At 41.3% G+C, this 20,416-nt stretch overlaps 1 protein-coding gene across 1 annotated transcript in view; it reads right to left on the reverse strand.

The window, feature by feature from the left end:
* Positions 1-20,416, reverse strand: part of phlpp1 (PH domain and leucine rich repeat protein phosphatase 1) — a 46,564-nt gene that overhangs the window by 11,187 nt on the left and 14,961 nt on the right. Inside the window, exons 2-5 of the mRNA XM_044220605.1 lie at positions 6,622-6,818; positions 5,526-5,651; positions 4,522-4,670; positions 558-704 (exon numbers count right to left, since the gene is read on the reverse strand). Of these exons, the coding sequence (XP_044076540.1) occupies positions 558-704; positions 4,522-4,670; positions 5,526-5,651; positions 6,622-6,818 (619 nt within the window). The remainder of the gene's footprint in view (positions 1-557; positions 705-4,521; positions 4,671-5,525; positions 5,652-6,621; positions 6,819-20,416) is intronic.

Raw genomic sequence — 20,416 nt, forward strand, 5'->3', positions numbered from 1 at the left:
ATGCTAAGGTGTGCATCAAAATACAAAAGGAGATGGTCAAAACTGGATTCTCCACAACAGATTGGCTTAATAACAAACTGAACAAACTTTTAAAATGACAGAGAATATATAAATGAATGTTTTGAACAGCTGAGTAATAAGAAAGGACTGGAGTGACATGACTTGCATAGACCAGCCATTAAACAGACAACGGGCAGGCCATGACTGAGGCAAAAAGCCACGGGCAAGCACTACAGGTGATCTGTGCAAGTTGTCGTTGTTTACTCAAATGCTGAAACTAGCAAAGTACACCATGTTGGTTGTTATGCCACGTGCGTGTTGCCAGGTAACTTCCACATTTGGCTATGTAAACTTTTTTTTCCCCCAGCCCTGAGATAGCATCAATGCAAGCAAGCATTGGCCCCAACTCAGCAGTAAAGACCCGGAACAATAAGTGAAACAACATTACAAGCCAATAGTAGGGAGAGTTACAGCTAAAGTGTATTTAGTTTAACAAAGATTTAGATCATAGTTAAACATCGGGTCTGTCTCCTCAATAACTTCCTGCTGTTACTTACTTGGTCATGGCTCCCACAGAGCTGGGGACAGAGGACAGGTAGTTACAGCTGAGGTTGACCTCCGTCAGCGTGGGGATGTCACAGATGGCCAGGGGGAACTGACCAAGGTGGTTGTTGGACAAGTTGAGGCTCCGCAGACGAGAAAATCTGGTAATAGAGGATAAAAGTTTTAATGACAAATTAGGAAAAGGCAAGAGGGGAAGAGAAGAGAGTATGAGCAAGTGATTGGGGATGTAGTTGTATCTTGTCATACTGTATATATATATTATATTACAGAGAGATTAGAAGATATTCATATAGATATTAATGAATATATTCATGGGCAATGTAGCAAAGTATAGCTTACACAGAATTTGTTTAAGTGAAAAACACACAGACTCAACACACCCATAAATAAAGCCTTCCTTAATAGTAGGACTAAACCTTCACATTTGATTGTTGAGCAAACAAGTGCAGCATTGACGTCTGTGTTGTTCATTCAAACACCAGTGACCAGTGGCATTTGGCGTGGTGTCCTATGGCAGAGCAGTGACCTTCAGAGGGGTTAGCCCCTCGGGGGGGACGACAAGGCTAAGCAGAGGAAAGGACTCTCTGGGCTGTCTTTATTTATCCACACACACATACAGACCCACACATCCAACCTGCTATCAGCTATCATGTGTACAGAGAGAGCAGCTATGGCAAGCCAGAGATGGGCAGTGCATCATAATAGCACCGCAGGCTAGAGCAGCTGCTTAAACTGGCACTACTTGATTTTACTCCCTATGTACACACACAGGTTACACACACATACACACAGTATATCATGTGATGGAGAAAAGGGCAACCGAGACGTCAGGGCTATTGATTAGGGTGGCCAAGTAATTCCAGCTGAGGGTGACTCCTGCAGGCAGTGGGCGGGGTGTGTGTGGGAAAATGTCATTCCACCATTAAATCAACCTCTGCAATCTGCTGAGTAATGCTGGTACCCCCTCCTTGTCTGTGTCATGCTGTCCCATCATGCCATTCTCTTAATTTATTTTCATGACTGTCCTTGTGTATTTAAAGCTGCAGTAATATTTTTTATTAACAATGGATGAAATGACAAGGTGTTGCTCGACCTGACGAGCTCACAAATAATTATCACCCAAATATGCTGTTCCCCTTCAGATCTACAGAGTCTTTTGGCCTCTTTTAGGTAAATGTTTTGGTTTTCCAGCCGTGGCCAGTAGCTTCTTTCTTTCAACAAAACAGGTCTGATAAACCCACTGTATGCTACCTATGCTACCTGCCCAGCACCAAACGGAAGAAGACATTAGCGACTAGCTGTTGAACGTAATGGAGCTTCTAGCAAGTTAAAGACAGATATTTTTCAAAGACCAAAACAGAGCCAAAAGGAGAGTGAATATTGGACTTACATTAGTCAGGTGGTCAGAAGACGCAAATGGAGGCTAATGCTGCTCAGTGTCTGCTGGATAAGTAAATTGTTTGTTGTTTGTTCATGATAACAACTTTATAAGGTGATAATATGTTAATCTTGTGTTTAAATTACAGCTTGTTGTGCTGACCCAAAATTGCCAAAATACCTGTTAATGTAGTTTTAAAGCTGCTAATAAATATATTTTATTCAATTATCAAGCAACCCTTTGGTTCACCTCAACTCTATGGAGCCTTTTAGCTCATTGCGTTGGTGTTCTGGCCCATAATTCCTCTGTCGTCAACCTCATTTCTAGCCGTTGTAACAACCTGTTTGTTATCTTTCAGCTAAACAGTCCACTGTGTGCTACCTGCCCAGTACCAAACAGTAGACAGACAAAGTTAGCAATTTAGCATCTAACAGTTGAACATAGTGGAGCATTTAGCAAGCTAAAAAGCCAGATATTTTTCTCAGGAGTTGGTGCAGAGCAAACAAGAGGTAAAGGGAGAGTGAATATTGGACTTTGATTCATTAAGTGAACAGAAACACAACTCTAAATGAATGCTAATGTTGCTCTATGTATGCTGGAGGTGTAAATAAGCAAATGCTTGCTAACACTTTTGCTATATCACATGATAATATGTAAAAATTGTGTTTTTAGTGGCCAAAAAAAATGTATGCAACTTTAATCCTTTCATTTGGCCTTAAATTCCCCCTTTCATCTCATATTTTGTCTTTCTGACACTATTCTGTCCAACTTTCCTCCCTCTCCCTTTCCTTTTCCCTTCATTTCCATTACTTTTATGTCCTTCATAACTTGATAAACTATCATACATATGTAAATAAACAGGTCGAAGGTTCAATCATATGCATGGAACATCAGATATTCCCCTCAGTGAGTGGTGACCTCTGTCTCATGGAGAGATGCATGCTGGGAATAAAGTTCCATGCCAGAGGAAAGAGCTAGTATCCCAGACAACTGATTATGCATATCTGATTGGCAAATCACCCACCAGTTAGTATTTGGACAGAGAGAATAGAGAGAGAAGGGGAGAGGCATGTGGCAGGTTCACACATTCCATTCCTCTTGGAGAAATACAAAGCACTATGACCCCATGTTAGATGTCAGAGAAAGCCAGTGTTTATACTGAAACAAAAACAGACTCTCACACAACAGTCCACACAAAAACACATACACCCACATTCATGGAGGCTGCACACAGAGGATTATTGTTCTTGACTCCAGCTCTTTCGACTTCAGTCGATGGGGCAAAGTACTTAAATAACTCTGCTACATGTTTCTGTCAAAATGTCTCTATTTTCAGCTAACTATTCATCTCTTTCTCATTACTGACCTCTTTTTCTGTCATGCTGGGTCAAATGCAGATGAGCCTACTTAGCTTTGGCAAAGCTAAATGGATGTTATTTTTGCTTGACCAGCAGGGGAGCTGTGCATCACTCACTCAGATTTAAAAACTAGTTATTTCACTCGCACCGTCATCTTTTTAACACCAATCATTATTCAGAGGATTAAAAAAAGAAACAAATGATTCAGAAAATGACCGTGGGTAGAGCAACATAAAATCCTGACCTCCTACTCATTCATAATTTTCTCTCAGAAAGACACACAAGCATGCACAGCCACACACACACACACACACACACACATTTCTGTCAGTGCAGTCATCTTAAAAAAACAAAAACAAATGCCATACTGTTATAAGATTGTATATGCACTGACCCCAAATCTGTAGCCTGCAGCTACTTTTTCTGTTGCATACAAGCAAGCAACTCTCTCTCCCTCTGATAGATACAGATACTACATTCTGCAGACATTGCTAACACATAGTCAAGCATCAGATTCACACAATTCACTCACTTAAATGGTAAAAATCTTCTGGCAATAATCCTCTGGAAAGAAAGGCTGTGACAGGCGTGAACATGTACGACTGTGTACATGAATGCAAATGCATGCATGTATACACACACACAGACACATACAGGACCACATACACACATATGTCTTGGCTGTGGGCTTTAATCTGGGACCATGATAAGCATGCAGCAGATGGTGCACACAGAGAGAGAGTGAGGGAGGCCAGGCACATTAAAAGCTTCCCTGCAGATGCATCTGCCCTTCTGGGCTCGTTTGGCCTAGCCTGGTACAGCACAGCCCTGGCTTGCGTCTTTGGTCCCTGCCTGCCAATGGCCCTGGTCCTAGACTGCTCAGGTCGATGGCTCGCAAATTGCAGGCAAAAGCTAAAGCTGTCCAAACCAGCCAGCCATGACCTGCTGTGTTCAGTGAAGCCTCACTGTGTAAGTGTCTTGTCTCTCCCCTCCTTGTACAACAACCCTGCCCAGCTCCTGTTGTGGCCAAATTATGCTAAGCTTTGCAAAACCTTCTCAAGTCTCATCTTGCCCAAACCAGCCCATCCAAACCACCCTGAACTGTCTCCTCCACCTGTAACGCCTCGTCATGTCCGTCCACTCCTTTCTAATCTCTCACTTCTCCCTGCCTCTTCCCCTCCTTATAGGTGTGTTCACTGTAGATTTACAATGTCATTGTACCTCTGCAGCTGCTGCAGCCGCTGGTCTGCGGGCAGGAAGTTGTGTTTTAGATTGAGGTGGGTGAGGTCCTGGCTGTAGAAGAGGTTGGGAGGAAGCTGCTCCAGGCTGCAGCAGGACAGATCTACCGAATTGATTCTCTGGGACACCATCTAGATGGAGGTGGGGAGGAAAGTGAGAAAGGTTGAGAGGTAACAGAGAGAAAGAGAAACGTGGAGTTAAACAGGATTATCTCTACCACACAAGACTTTACTGGTTTACAGTGTGTGTGTGTGTAGCCTGCTGCTAAGGGGTCAAATGCCATTCAAGGGCCAAATCTTCTTAGGATTAGGGAGTCAGGAGAAGTCGAGGGAAAGTCCAACAGGTTAGTGGCCTAACATCACACATTACAACATTGTGTGATCTAGATGATTGCAGGTGCAAAGAGCAGTTAACCTGTACTCATTTGTTAGACAAATTTACAGAAACATACAAGCTGCTATCTAAAATGAAATAACAGCATAAACGTCCACCTCGTGGAGAAAATCTACAGTCTGTGAACTCAAGCTTTTCAGAGCGGAGTTAGCTAGAGGCTCAGCAATCGTCACTGGGGCACGTGCCACTTCTATCCAGGCTTCTATTCTGAGTGGCCCTCTGGGTGCTGGTGACATGCATGTCCCTGTTAATATTTAGAAAAGAGGTTTTCTGGCTATGGCCTACTTAAGTTCAAATGAGAGAAAGGAGAGAGAGCCACCAGTAGTGTTTATGTGTGTGGGCGCACCCAGAGACACGTAGGTTTTATACTACAGAGTGGACAGCAGTGAAATATGTGTAGTTTTCAATCCACTCAGCTCACACAGGCAGTGGGGTTGTGGTGGGTGCAGTTCTATATTTTCATACTTCAACTTGCAGTCATGCGTGTTCTGATATACAATGCAGCTGACCTGTAAGTAGTGTAGTGTCTGGGAGCATATGCTTATGTTCTCTTTTTCTTTCTCTAACTCTCACGCACATGCGCACACAGTTACCTTAGCAGCGTGTCTGTGCCAGCGCAGGTGCTCCGTGAAGCTGTCAAAGCTGACGTAGTAGGTTTGACTTTGAGGCCCCGCTGAGCTGAAGGCCAAGCAGTGACTGTGCTTCTTCACCTCCTCCACCTGCAGAACGACACACACAGGAGTGACATTACAGACTAAAATACTGACATCTCTGACCCCCCACTGAATATAAACAATAACCCCATGCCTATAGTCATAAAATAAAAGGAAACAAAGAGGAAAAGCTGACACATGGACGTCTCAATAGATTTGTTCTTATTTGAAACCACTCCAGTTGAAGGGAATAAGATGCTTAATGGTTGCAGGGTAGAAAAATGTAGTCAACCGGAAGCACACTCATGAAAATATATAAGGCACGCATGATCAGCAGTGTTTGAATAGAATACTGGCACGCATACACACAAACTCACTACACACAGGCACATGCAGAGGCAGTGTATGGATGAATGGTTGACCAGAGGTCATGTGTTGTGTGTGAAATGTTTATAAACTGGGTGTGGTGGGGTATGGAGCATCCTTTGTGTCAGGCACAACCGATAGAAAGGGCTTTTCAGGAGAATCCCTTAGAGCATATTTGGTGGCTTTGCAGATACACAGATCCATAAAGCAATAAACGGATAAAGGTAATTTTTAGGGAGGCACTTTAAAAATGTACAGAAAGAAATAAGGTTACTTGAATGCTAGAGTGATCCATTACACTAAACATTATAGCATGTCTTGACTCCAGATTAGAAATGGACAAAAACATCCCTGAAGAATGCTGAAAACATTCTGACTATTAAAAACCTGGCTTGCACCACTTCTGTTTGACCTTGAGCTAAAACGAACAAAGCAGGAAGCATTACTGGATGTCACACTAAAGGACAAACAATTGTTGAAGGTGAAATGTCATAAAGAACAAACTTCACTGCGCAGGGAGTCATTTGCAGAGGGTAATAAGAGACTTTATCAGTTCACTCTCTGGATCATAAACTCATATCATATCACCAAAGCATAAATTACATAACACCATAAAAGACCAGGATGAGAAAAATAAAAGATTATCTGTTGCAGTGTGACTTAGACATACTTTTCCTCCAATGAGCGGCAGGATGTGCATCTTCCCTGTCTGGCTCTCCTTGACAGAGGAGACGATGAGGCAGGTGCCGCACAGGATGACCTGCCGTCTGGTCCAGCGGTTGACCGGTAGCTGGAGCTTCCCTTTCCGAACGTTGTATGTCCCCGACAGCTGGACCCGCTCTGAGCTCTCGATGCTTTGGGGCTTCCCTGGAACAAAGAAAGAGATTTTGTGTAATTAGCACTGTAGACTTGACCTCAACACAGGCCTGTCAAATTATTAGGTATTAGGAATGAGCATACCACCACTGAATAAAATTCTATTTTTTTTTCATAATTCTCAAGAAAGGTATACAATGTCACTTAACAATATATCAAGTCAAAACCAAACAAGATTAAGAGTCTTCAGCCATGCTAGCATCTCTGTGAGACTTTACTTAGGCACAGTGGTGCTTTGTGCTAAATGCTAATGTCAGCATGCTAACAATGACAACGCTAACATGTCAATGTTTAGCAGGTATAGCGTTCATCATGTTCACCCTCTTAGTTTAGCATGTTAGCATGCTAACATTTGCTAATAAACATTAAACACAAATTACAACTGAGGCCAATGGAAATGTCATTAGTTTTACAGGCATTTTGTCATTAACCAACCACAGACCAAATGGTCATTAATCAAATGCCTGTCCAGTACTGGACGAATAAAAATTTTGAAGTTGGATGAAACATAAAGGGATAAAGTTATTACAATTCATCCTGTGAAGAACATGGATGTCTGTACCACATTTTATGGCAATCCATCCAACAGTGTTGAGGCATTTCACTAAAAAACACAAATGCCAACCTCATGGTGGTGCTATAGAAAAAGTCAAGGGATTACTAAAGTCATTAGGATACATCATCAGGGAACCATGAATCTCTGTAAAAAAAATTGTGACAATCCATCAAGTGGCTGTTAAAATGTTTCACTGGACAAGTGAAAACTTTGACCTGCTGGTGGCGCTAGATGAAAAGTCAGGGGACCACCAAAGTCAGTGGGGTTCATTGTCTGTGGACAATGAGTGTCTGTACACAATTTCATGACGATCCATCCAATAGTCGTTGAGATATTTCAGTCTGGACAACTGCTAGCATGGCAAAAACTGATCTGTGTAGCTAGCCACTATATAATGCCACAAAACGGTGGTTAGCAGGAGAGCCCTCACTACAGTACCATCACAATGCTGGGTTAGCATAAGATATAAATACATCAAATACAACTGTCAGCCTTGGATGTCCTACTTTGCACATGGAATTGAATAGGATTTGCATTCAGCGCAGCTCTACATTGATAGTCTCAAATTCAAAACCAGGTGGACCTCTTCTAAATTATGCTCTTACAATTTCTGAACTGCCTTTATTCAGTTTTACCCATCTGTCTGCCTCTCCTCCATACCCTGTTCACTCGCTTCACCGCCAGCCTGCCAAACCTGACAGTCAGGCTGCTTATCAGGCGTTCTGTCAACCAGGCTGTCTTATCGTTCTGTCTAAACATCCACCTGCTTTCTGTCTACCTCCACCTCCACAAAAACCTCCCCGGGCTGGCATGCTCTGTCCTCCCCCCTGTCGTTTCTCTCCTATCTGTCCGGCTGCCTGGTTTTCGGTTTCTCCGTTCTATCTATGGTTTTATGGCGTTTTTTCGCAGCATTTTTAACCTCACTGTTTTCCCATTTCAGCCAAAAGATTCATGGCGTGGAAGTTTTCCTTTCCAAGCGACAGATGGCCTTAGAAAATGTCTCACATCCCGTGGCCTACTGTAAACTAGCTGCATCCATCTTGCACAGTCTCTTTCACACATATTCCACTTCACGCCAAACACATAGACCGAAGCAGAGGGGTGGGGGGTTGGTGAGATAATGAGAGGAAGAAGGAGTCAGTAGGGTAAGCAAGTGCAAACTTGCACACGCTCTCATTGCTTTAAATAATTCAGGTCTTTCACATGCCGACTGTAAGGCTAACGCAGTAGAGTACTGTACTGCACACTGCTCTCATCCAACACACTCAGCAGAGTTTAATAACATTCTGACCAGAGGCCTACATATTTGAGCTGATGTTACTAAACCTGAGGTCACGCATACATATTTTATTCTAATGACTGTCACTAACATATACACAGCTGAATTCACTTTGTCCAAGAGGCAGAGGAGTTTTATACAAACTGGCAATCATATTTTTTTAAACCAGCAGAGCCACTGAGCCCTGACCTTTTCTCTGTGCTACAAGCTAATCTTATGTTCACAGCAGAATCAATAGTCTAGTTTGCAAAAGGATATTTGCTTTGACTAAATGCTGAGTGTGTAACATAACACACTATTGTTAATTGTCAATCAGGTATCTTGTTTGCCTACAAGTGTAGGCTGACTTGGTATGCTTAAACAGCAGAGACTATCATATATAACTAGAGGGCACGAGCCTCTGAATACCTGTACAATGTGCAAAGATGCAGCCGTCTTACTAATTTATTTTTCTGAGACAAAATGAAAATGCAACACTGGATTATAAAGTCACACATGTCAGAAATTCCCAACAACATGCATAACATGATACTGCAATCTAGCATCAATATTTATTCCATATTGTAGGAGAAAACTTGGGGTGACTAAGAGGTTTATGGGTGTAATAGAATTTATGACACTTGTGATTATGTTGTTTTGGGTTATGGAGCACCAGATGTTCCTAACATAAGATAGAAGTGTCCCAGAAGTCTCTGTTGTTTTTTTGCTGATAACTTGGGACGGAGACAGTCTCTTTCTTTAAATGATGTAACCTGTAAACCACCCACCCACTGTTCTGGTATAAGAAGTGTACGTTTTGGATGCAAAGTTAAGTTCTGCGTAGGCTGTGCCCATGTGTACACGCTGCCACATTGTTTCTCTGTCGACAGATTTGTTTGTATTAAACATATATTCACGTAACGACAACTGGGGCCCATTGAGTTATTCCTTTAATCAACTGAGGACATCTCTTCAGTACCAGTTTTTCTTCAACACATATGGAATGGCAGACTCCAGAAAGTATGCTTGATATTTTGTGAAATAACAATGAAGCAAAAGTAACATCTATTTGTTTTTAAACTGCTTTAACACAAGTGGGTGGTTCTGGGGAGAAAGATATGTGTCTTACTCCTTTAAGTGAAGGACTATTTATAAACCTGCCTCAAGGCAATGCCAACTTAAATATGGACCTACAATAGCAAATGCAGTTTGCACTAAACTGGGACAGAGAAATATCTCCATGCTTCACAAATAAAGTTCAGTTAACACACTTCACATTTTCATTTGTGCAAAATTGTCAATCAAATCAAAATTTATGGCAAAATTTAAAGGGCCATAAACACTGTGCTCAGTGTGTTTTGAAGTGGTATCTAGGGCTGTCACAATTAATACATAATCGCCTGATTGCGATTATTTGAGCCCAACGCCATCATTTTGCATAATCATTAGAAATCATTTCTATTCACCTGTATAAAAACAGAAATGTCATATTTCTATCCTATTTCCATGTTGTTCAGTGTTTCCCATACATAGACTTTACTTGGACAGGCCACCCAGGTTTATAAAACGGCAGCCAAATACTTTGGCGACCCATTATTATTATTATTATTATTATTATTATTAATGGAGACAGAAACAGAAAGAGGCGGAGCGGGGCAAGCCGGTGAGACAGAGGTGAAGTTGTGTGCATGGGGAAAAGAGAACTGAAGGGAAAAGCAAGGTGAGCAGATTAAAGTAGTTTGAGAGTAAACACTAAAATAAGGTGAAGAATTAAGTAGAATTAAAATGGTGAAATTATGAATAACCTACTAGAAATAGTGTAATGTATTCTTTTAAATATTACATATATCATATTTACAATAGATATACCCCCCCCATGTACACGCTCTAATGTTCAGTGTGTATTATTAAACAATTAGGCTCATACTATAATAGTGGCATAAAATGAACAGAAAAAGACAATTAAATCATTAATCGCAATTATTTGTATGACAATTAATCGTCAGCTAAAATTTCGTAATCATGACAGCCCTAATGGTATCTAGGTTTTGTAAACATTAAAAAGCGAATCTATTGAATTGTCAAAGTTTCTGCCACTTTTTTTTCCAGGATTGAAAATCAGAAGTAAGTCAAAGTCACTGGATGTTTTGTTTAGTCTTGCTTACACCTCATCTAAAATCTCCATGTCCCTTCTCTGTCCCGGCCCCCCTCCCCTCCACTGTTGATCTCCACACTCATTTAATGGCACTCCGGAAACAAGTGGAGTGTGCAGGGAGCAAATAAAACTGCAGGTTTTATCTCTCTTTAAAGGGTCATCATTACCATCCACTCCACATGAAATGCCATTAAATGGGTATTTGTATTATTGTGAGTATGTGTACACCCACACACGTGTGGTATAGGTGCTGGCTGGGAACTAAATGCCAAATGTTTTGTGGGATATTATTTTGAGGAAAGCAGAGAGAGTGAAGTGGGGAGTGGAGGAAATTACGTTAAGAAAATGTTGGTTTTTTGGGTCATATTTTCATAGTTTTGACCATCATTCCTATTGAGTATTGTAACATTTCATGAACAAACTTCATTACTAATATTAAGGTAACTTGGCAAGAGAAGGCTTTAAAACAAAAAGCACAGGACAACTACACAATCACAATTCCTGGTATAAATTTGAACCAGCGCACATAGTTGTGCACACAAATAGTTTTACAAGGCAATAGGTGTCCAATTTCGTTTTCACTTCCAAATAAGTGGTTTTGATAAGTCAGTTAAACTGGGGTCTGAAGTTTCCTTTAAGAGGAAACATAGGGATGGAAAGATAAGGAAGATGAGATAAGGAAGCGAACTGAAGATATGATTTTTAAAAAGGGAAAAATTTTACTGGCATGTACCTAAAATCATCCCCCAAATTTCTTCCAAATCCATGATATATCTTGCTAACAGAGAGACAAACCGACTGGTGTGACTGAACAGACTGGTTACCCTGGTCCAATTTCGCTGGCTGGCAGAGGTAACCAGCAGGCACATATTTTCATGATAGGAAGGAGTTATGTGTTGCATTAGACAAATTATTCACAAGCTTTTAGCCTCAATATGTCGCATGGGCATATTCCTACTATTTTTAGGCCTTTTGTTGGAATGTGCTCTCTCCCACACAAGCATATGCACAAACACACGCACCCTACTCCTCCTCCTACTCTTCCCCTTGCTGACATCCAAACACACACATACTGACACAGTGGCAGTGATTAACCATCTCCATATGTGCATCCATCTAATTGCCCCCTCCTGAATGTTGATGGACCAAAAACAGCAAGAGACTTTGCAGAGGGAGAACAATGCAGACAGCTTGCACAGACTGCTTTTGTGATAAGAGAAGTTTGAAGGCCTCTCCCTTATGGATGTTGCTGTTTACAACCATCTCACATGGAAGTGGGACGACTGGATGGAGGCATGGGAGTGCACTGGAGGAAACAGGGAGATGGGTGGGACTCTCATGTGAGCATCCTGTTTACAGGGGTGGGCCAGAGAAAAACAGGATCACTTGGTAACCCTCCAGTAGGGGAAGGAAATTTTAAGAGACAGTTGCTATATTCCAAATGTATGAACCACAGGTCACCTACACTAGAAATACTTTGAGCAGCGATGATGTTAGTTATGGTGGTCAACCTATAATCTATGGGCGATGCATAAGATGTGAATTTAAAAATAATAGACAGGCCCTGCAAGGTGGGTGTGTTCATGTGCAGAAGTCATAGTCTATTCCTAGACTTACTGTATGCAGGAGTACTACTGTGTGTTCGTCTGTGTGCTGGTTACTGGCTTCCTTCCTTTTCCCCAAGCTCAGGAAAAGAGTGATTCAGCTCCACACTAGGCTCCAATACCAATGTGTGTGCACCCCTACTGCTCAAACACACACACATAAATACACACAAGCTCATATAGGACCAATGAGCAAGTGCCTTATATTACTAATCTTACTTTGAATGGTGAAAACTATTCCTGCAGAAACTGAATAAAAAGAAAAGGCAGTGCCCCATCACAAAAAATACATTAGCTCAACTTTAAAACCTGATGTCATTCTCAGAACCAACAACTAAATCCAAGTTATTAAAGCTTTCCAAAGCTGTAAAAGGTTTGTTCACATCAGTAATGTTTGTAAATATTAGCGGAACATGACTGGTTGGGAGACGTACTTAATACTTAATTTTCCTTGTGAGTATGTCAATCAATGTTCTTTATTTCACTAATCCACTCAGGAACAATGCAGCTTTCCAGGGAGTCCTTAGAGATAAATCTCTCTCTCTCTCTCTCTCTCTCTCTCTCTCTCTCTCTCTCTCTCTCTCTCTCTCTCTCTCTCTCTCTCTCTCTCTCTCTCTCTCTCTCTCTCTCTCTATATATATATATATATATATATATATATATATATATATATATATATATATATATATATATATATACACACACACACACATATATATATATATGTATGTATATTTATTAAAAACAAAACAATACAATAATAAGGCAACTAAAACACATCAAACTGTAGTATTAAACACAGTTGGTTTATCAAGTGTCTAGATTTCAGTTTATATTTGAAAGACTGGTTTGTTCTTGTGTAGACTTGTCTAACTGATTTCAGATAGTGGTACTATAGTACTGAAAGAGGCTCTTGAACGCAGCATGTCTGACTGCAGGAAAATCCAGTAGATGTGGATTCCACCTCTCAGAAGCTTTTGATGACCTTGTGTGGCCTTTAAACATACTACCTAATATCCTCAGAGCGAGTGTTAGCCTGCAAAGGCTAATTATTTGAATTCATGCTACCATGAATCATTTGCATTGAGAAGGTGGGTAACTTTCAAAATGATATATCCTAGAAACGATATGTATTTATATAGTATATGGTGTATTTTTGCAAAGTCAACCACATTGACACGGAGGAAACAACTCCTGGTTGCTTAACATCAGTATTCTGAGTTAATGTTTCAAATACCAGGCTGCAGAGCTGCCTCCCAGATGCCCTGCTGCCCCTGTTTTCCATCATTAGTGAGTGTTAGTGATCAGTACTCAAGGCTGACCTCGCTCCATCCATCTCCCATTTGGCAGATCAACACTTCTTTCTTCTGGCTCTTCTCAGTAATAACAAGGACACATCCCTGGTTAATCATCATGCCCTGCTAAATGCAACCCAACATCAGCACACCTCCACTACAGGACTGGGCATGCTGTACCGTAGGGCATCGATGACCCACATAAGTCACAGCGGAGCACAAGCATGCGTAGACACACACTTGCTTATTCTATAGGCAGTGACATGTGATGTACCGGATAGCAAGACTCTAGGACTTATAAATGCTTCTAAATCTGTACTGGGCTCTTATATCTCCAGCATCTTTTTTTTGCTTCTTTTGAAATGTATCTCAACTGAAGCATCTCATTAAAGATCTAATTATTAGGAAGCATCTATAAAAACAACAACAAAGAAGATGCTCTAATGAACTATCACACTAATAGAATAAAATAATATGTGCTGAGCTGGAGATATGAACTTATAAAGAGCAAACTTGTTGAGGAGAGTTAGTGGGTATAGAAATAGATGTAAGACAGAGCGATGCCAGCTGTTACTCTGCGACACAAATAGCTGCACTGTCCCTCTGTTACAAAACACACACATGCGCACACACAATGTCAAAATGCATCTACTTAAAAGGTGTGTGTTTGCAGACACCCCTTTTTTGTTTCTCCTTCTCTCCTCCCTCTCTTATTCTCTGTGGGTGACTTGAGGTGATTACTCAGATCCAAAGTGACATCGGGTGATGGGTGCTGCTGACTGCACTCACCTCAATGCTCCACATCTTTCTTCGCATTACATATTACATATTACCTCTCTGCACCTTTCACAACGATGCACATGTTGTACTGGGAATGTGCGGCAGTGCAAAACACAACATGCAGTGGAGATTTTCAGAAAGGCCGTTTAAGCCCCTCAGTTTCACAGATAGTTAATTAGTATCATCTTAATCTTACAAACATCTTCTTTAATCGTTCCCAGATGTTCTCACACAAACAGGTCTATAGAGATAAAAGGGACTGCCTCCCCCTCTGGGACTGAGGAGGTGTTGATGTGTGAAATGTGTCAAGCTGTCCTTTGTGTATAAGTGCTAAGAAGATGAGGTACGTGTTTGCATGGGAAATAAGTGAGACGTTCATGCATTATCGCTGTGTGACACAGCATTTGCAGGTGCCTACATGTGTGTCTTACTTTGAATCATGTTCAGTATAAATATGCTGGGTTCGTCATGTTGTCTTCACTTGTTTAAAAAGCCCAGGTGGAGCATCGCATCTCACTGTGCTTTTAATATTTTGACTGTCAAGGAGGCTAAGAGTCAAACAAAATGTTAAGCAGTCAAAACACCAAACAAGGACGAGCCGAAGAGTACTTGGATAGCTTTATTTTGTTTCAGGTAGTAGCGGTGTGGCTTTAAGGATGGCAATGCCAGTCAGTTGATCCACCCATTTGGTCCAGACTGAAATAGCTTAACAATTATTGGATGGATTGCCACAAAATTTTGTACATGTATTGTCCCCAGCAGATGAATCCTACTGACTTTTCCTGTAGTGCCACAATGAGGTTAACATTTGTGGTTTTGAGTAAAATGCCTCAACAACTATTGAAACAGACATTCATGTCCCCATCAGGATGAATTATAATAACTTTGGTAAACCCCTGACTTTTCCTCTAGCAGCATCATTAAGTCAAAATTTCAATTTGTCAAACACTTTATTTTTTAACCAAATACCTGTAAGACTAATGGTATTCCCATCAGCCTCAGCTGTACTTTGTGCTTAGTGCTAATTAGCAAATGTCAACCCGCTAAACTAAGACAGTGAACATGTTAAATATTAAAAAGACAGCATGTTAACATTGTTGCAGTGAGCATGTTAGCATGCTGATGTTAGCATTTAATTCAAGAGCATAGCTGTGCCTCACAGAGCTGCTAGCATGCCTGTAGACTCTAAATCTTGTTTAAGTGGCATTTATTGTTTTAGTTTTGTCCAAAGGTGCGTTATTGATAAACATAAACTGCAGAAATTGAACATAAATGTGGCTATAATCTAAAGCATCAATTAAAGAATTGTCACTGCTAACAAACAAGAAGCTCTCCATCTTTTTTTAGACCAAGGATTATACTCTTAGTCATGTATCTAGGTTTTAAGTTGCCATTTTGTTTTATTCAGACAAAATAACCTTGACCCAGCTGTTAATCTCTATCTACAGTATACTAATGCATACTCAACTCAAAAGGGCAGTCAACAGTGAAATCATGATAAACAACTGTAAACTCTGCAGTGTTTGGACAACACCACAAGCAGTTGATTAGCTAGATGAGTATTTATTTAATCATCCATGTTGCAGCTTGCTTTCATTATCTTTTTAATTAATACAAAACTTAAACATTATTAAATTGTTATGCATTTTAAATGGGTTAAGCGGGTGGCTGTGGCTTAGTGGTGGAGCGGGTTGTCCACCAATCAGAAGGTTGGCGGTTCGATCCCGGCTTCCCCCAGTTCATGTCGAAGCGTACTTGGGCAAGACAAAGAACCCCAAACTGCTCCCGAAAATGGGGTGAATGTGATATGTTGTGTGAAGCGCTTTGAGTGGTCAGAGACTAGAAAGGCGCTATATAAATATACAAGTACATTTGTGAATGTGAAAAAAAAAAGGTTACAGAACTTTAATTATCTGGAATGTACTAAAACAATATCTACCAATAATTCAGGATAGGGCGACAGGCTGCCTGTGTGTGCATTTCTTTTGTGGAGAGAGAGTGCTGAGGAGTGCTTCCAATGCCTCTAGGAAAAGCTGAGTGACACTGCTTTGTGCTCCTGTCTATTGTCAGACACTGAACATCCTTCAGCTTAAACAGCTCAGTCGAGGTGACATTCCCCCCGCACTGCTCTCAGCTGGGGATGTAGCATTAGGGAGTATGGCCAAAGAGACATGGGGCTCAGAGAAAATATGTTGCCGTGGCCTAGATGACCATGAGACGACCCTACATCCCTGGAGAGAGGATGGAGTGGATAATTAATAGTTTGATGGATGCCCTCAAATTCTGATAGCTCATCTCTCTTAAGCATGTCACCAGGTGGACACAATCAGCCAGAAACACAGGCGTGCACACAAACACACACACACACACACACACACACACACACAGACAGACACACACGCACAGACACTATACTAAACCTCCTCTCTCAGTCCAGTGAAACACATCCTGAATCCAAATGAGGTCACAGCCTGCAATATCTTCCCCATCAAACCATTATTACCCTTTGCCCCTGGGGAAAAGGGAACTAAACAGCCCTCTGCTATTAAAGGCATTGTACAACTCCAGTTATCAGGTCAATGCATTACCATACACCACCTGTAGGGGCAGTGTGGGGATGCATTATGGCAGGGGGGATGACCTGAAGCAGGATTTGTAGTGTGTTCTGTAATGCAGAATTATCTTTCTTTTTTTTAACTAGAATTTGACCCACTTGCACACTCAGTTGCGCTTCTGTATTTTTTATTTCCAACATGACTTCATGCACAGCAGAAGACACTCACTCTACTTCATATTTGCGCATATCAGGTCATGTTAACCTGACGCAAATCTGTGTTTATGGACAGAAGGAGAAACAGGTGCAAACGATGTGTAAATATGCAATCATAACTCAAGTGTCTGACAGCTGAGATGAGGAACTACAATGAGAGGCCCCATAAGAGGTTAATAAATCACTTTGTAAATGACTTATGTGCCCTTAAGTGAAAGAAATACCAGCATTTTCCATCAGCTGCATTGTCCTTCACACCACCCGCTGCACTGTGAACATGCTTCATCATGTCATTCGATCAATATCCAGTAAAAATAGACCCAGATGCAGCGGACAGAGAGGAGAATTGTTTTGTGGATGCTTCGAATCGCAGGTGTTGGCATCAGTGTGTGAAAAAAAGATTTTCCCCTGTGATTCCCTCTGTCAGTGGAAGGGTCGGATGCTAACGTACATAGATGTGTGCTCCCTCTCTCCTCTCCCCCTCTTCCCAGCTCCACTCCTGCTGCTGTTACGTAATAAGTGTGTGTTACGAAACCTTACATTGGAAAACACAAGCCCACTGATCAACTAGTTTAGAGCGCACACACATACGCATGCACACAAGAGCTCTGGGGATTGTTTTCACTCCCTTGTTTGTGTGAGTGAATGCAAATGTTGTCACAGTAATGGACATAAGTGTTTGCTCATGCATACGATTTATGTGTGTGTGTGCTTGTGGGTGCATACTACAAATTAAACGAATACTGTACATGCATTTAAATCTGAGTATGATTGTGAGGCTGTGAAAGTGCACAGAGCTCCCAAATGAATAACTGAGTGTGTTTGTGGGTGAGCGTGTGTATAAAATACATAAATAAAAGTAAAGAAAAAGAAATTAGGGTCCATAGTTGCGTGTTGCAGTACAAGCATGAATACTATGCTGGTGTAGAAAAAACTATGGCAAGAGAGAGGGGGATGGACATAAAGAGCGATGTATAGGATGGAAAGGAAAGAGAAAACAAGATGAAGCCAAGCAGATATGGCAAAGATGGAGAAAGGAAAAATACTGTATAGATAGGTAAATACATGGATAAACAGAGAGAAAAGAAATTGGCTACAGGCATATCCTGTCAGCTCAGGCTGAAAGACTCATGAGAGGAAAGAGCTGTAAGGCGAGGTGAGCTAATCTCAATCAGCTGTAAAAAGAAAAATTACAATTTATTACAACTTGGGTCTTGTGGTTTTAGCCAAAATTTTTATCAATTAATGTACGTAATCTGTGTGTGTGCTACAGCAAGTACAATAGGTCAAAGATCAACCAAGAATGAAGTCTGTGAACTATGATGGATGATTACAGTGGATAGTTTTGCTTTTTTTCTCTTCCAAATAAATTTTGCTAAGCTGTGGGTTTGTTTAAAGTTATAAACCTTAAGATTTTCATCATATAAAATTGGTGATACTATTTATGGCTTGCATGTATTCTGTATTCACACTCATTAGCTGTACCTCTATATAGAGAAAACCTAAATGCTCATCAGACTGCTTGTGTTTCTTGCCTTGTCAGACTACTTTTTAGCAATGTCACCTCATTACCAAATCTCAGAAAATAACTTTGTGAGTATAATATCACAACTGATAGAAATGAAGGCCAAATCTACCAAAATAAGACTCAAATAAACAGCAAAGCAATACACATAGTCCTATAATGGCATATTCCTTTAAACAAAAGCCTTTCTTAACAGCAGAGATGCTACATGGTCGGTTTATTGAGGACGAGGAAACAAGCAAGCTTCTGACAATACCTTGCATCACATAGTGCCAGGCTAATTTAAAACGATAATAGCGCTCATCGTTTTTCCCTTTTTTAACAACTCAGACTTTGATGTCTCACTCACTTCCAGTGAGCGCCTAATATCTTGCCAGCAAAAGGTCAGATGTATTCTCTGTCAAACCCTCCAAGTGTTGATGTAATGCTGTTCCATATAAATTGAGTTAAAATGATGACAAACAGTTCATCAGTGTGGAAGAGGGTGGCTATTCCATGTTGGGAAATAATGAATTACCAGCAGGTCATGAATGCGTGAGAAACAAATGGGAAGCTGCGCTTTCACACACAAAATAAAGCAAGCCTGCACATGTGTGAGTTACTGTTGTGTGATAGTAAACTGGCAGCAGAGCCAGGGTTATGTAGTTATGTAATGTGTCTCTGTCTTGCTTGCTTGCTCACACACACAGGTTATACCCGGAAAGGTTTCACTATGTGTGTGTGTGTGTGTGTGTGTGTGTGTGTGTGTGTTTCAGAGGGCAAGGAAGGAAGTTCTCAGCTGAACTGAAATTTATCGTTTTTCCTACTTATCTTCCTCCATTACCTATTCCCTGAAGTATATAACGTCAGGCTTCAACATCACCAGCTGTCACCCACACTCTCTAACTCTTCTCTCCCTACTTTCTTCTGTTCAGATTTAAAGTATGAGTGGTTTTATGCGTCAGTCCTGGCAGGGGATCACAATTTCTAGCCCAGCTTACTCACAACCTGACCTCTCTTCCTTCACACCCTTACAGAGCCCCAGCCTTCTTAGTCAGTATGGGGTCTTTAGTCCTCAGTTAACGCACAGAGGCTCGAGCAGCTGATAATTCTCTCTGACCTCCCCAAAAAGGAAGAGAAGCGAAAAGAGAACTTCCAAAAAGAGACAGATAATGTAGTACATTAATATTAGAGGCCTATTCAGCCCTCCTCTGTGCTCACAGCTTCCTCTCCAGCCCCCAGACTGGCACACCCATCCACTGGCCCCACCCACAGCCCTCCACATGCCAGCGGTCCCTGCAGTGTGTTCTCAGCACAGCCTGTGCCATCACGCTCAAGGATACACTGTTGACAGCTACGGGTCACTGCAGTCGAGGCACAGGGTGGCACACACTCATGAATGTTGCAGCACTCGCCGTCAGTCCTACAGCTCTCTCGCTAACACATGAGGACACAAAATCAGGCTTGATCACGGGCAATGCATGCACAGTGATTCCAAGGCATTGTGTAGCGAAGATGCAATTAAAGCAAATCAGAAGCCAACAGACAATGTATGACAGATGTATGATAGATTCTCAGGCTGGAGGATTTTTTAAAGAAAGTATGAACTGAGACATACATCCCCACTATGAGCTCCATTATACTGAGCATCATTCTTGTTTTCATGG

This window comes from Siniperca chuatsi, linkage group LG13, assembly GCF_020085105.1.
Source record: "Siniperca chuatsi isolate FFG_IHB_CAS linkage group LG13, ASM2008510v1, whole genome shotgun sequence".
NCBI classification, from domain to species: Eukaryota; Metazoa; Chordata; class Actinopteri; order Centrarchiformes; family Sinipercidae; genus Siniperca; species Siniperca chuatsi.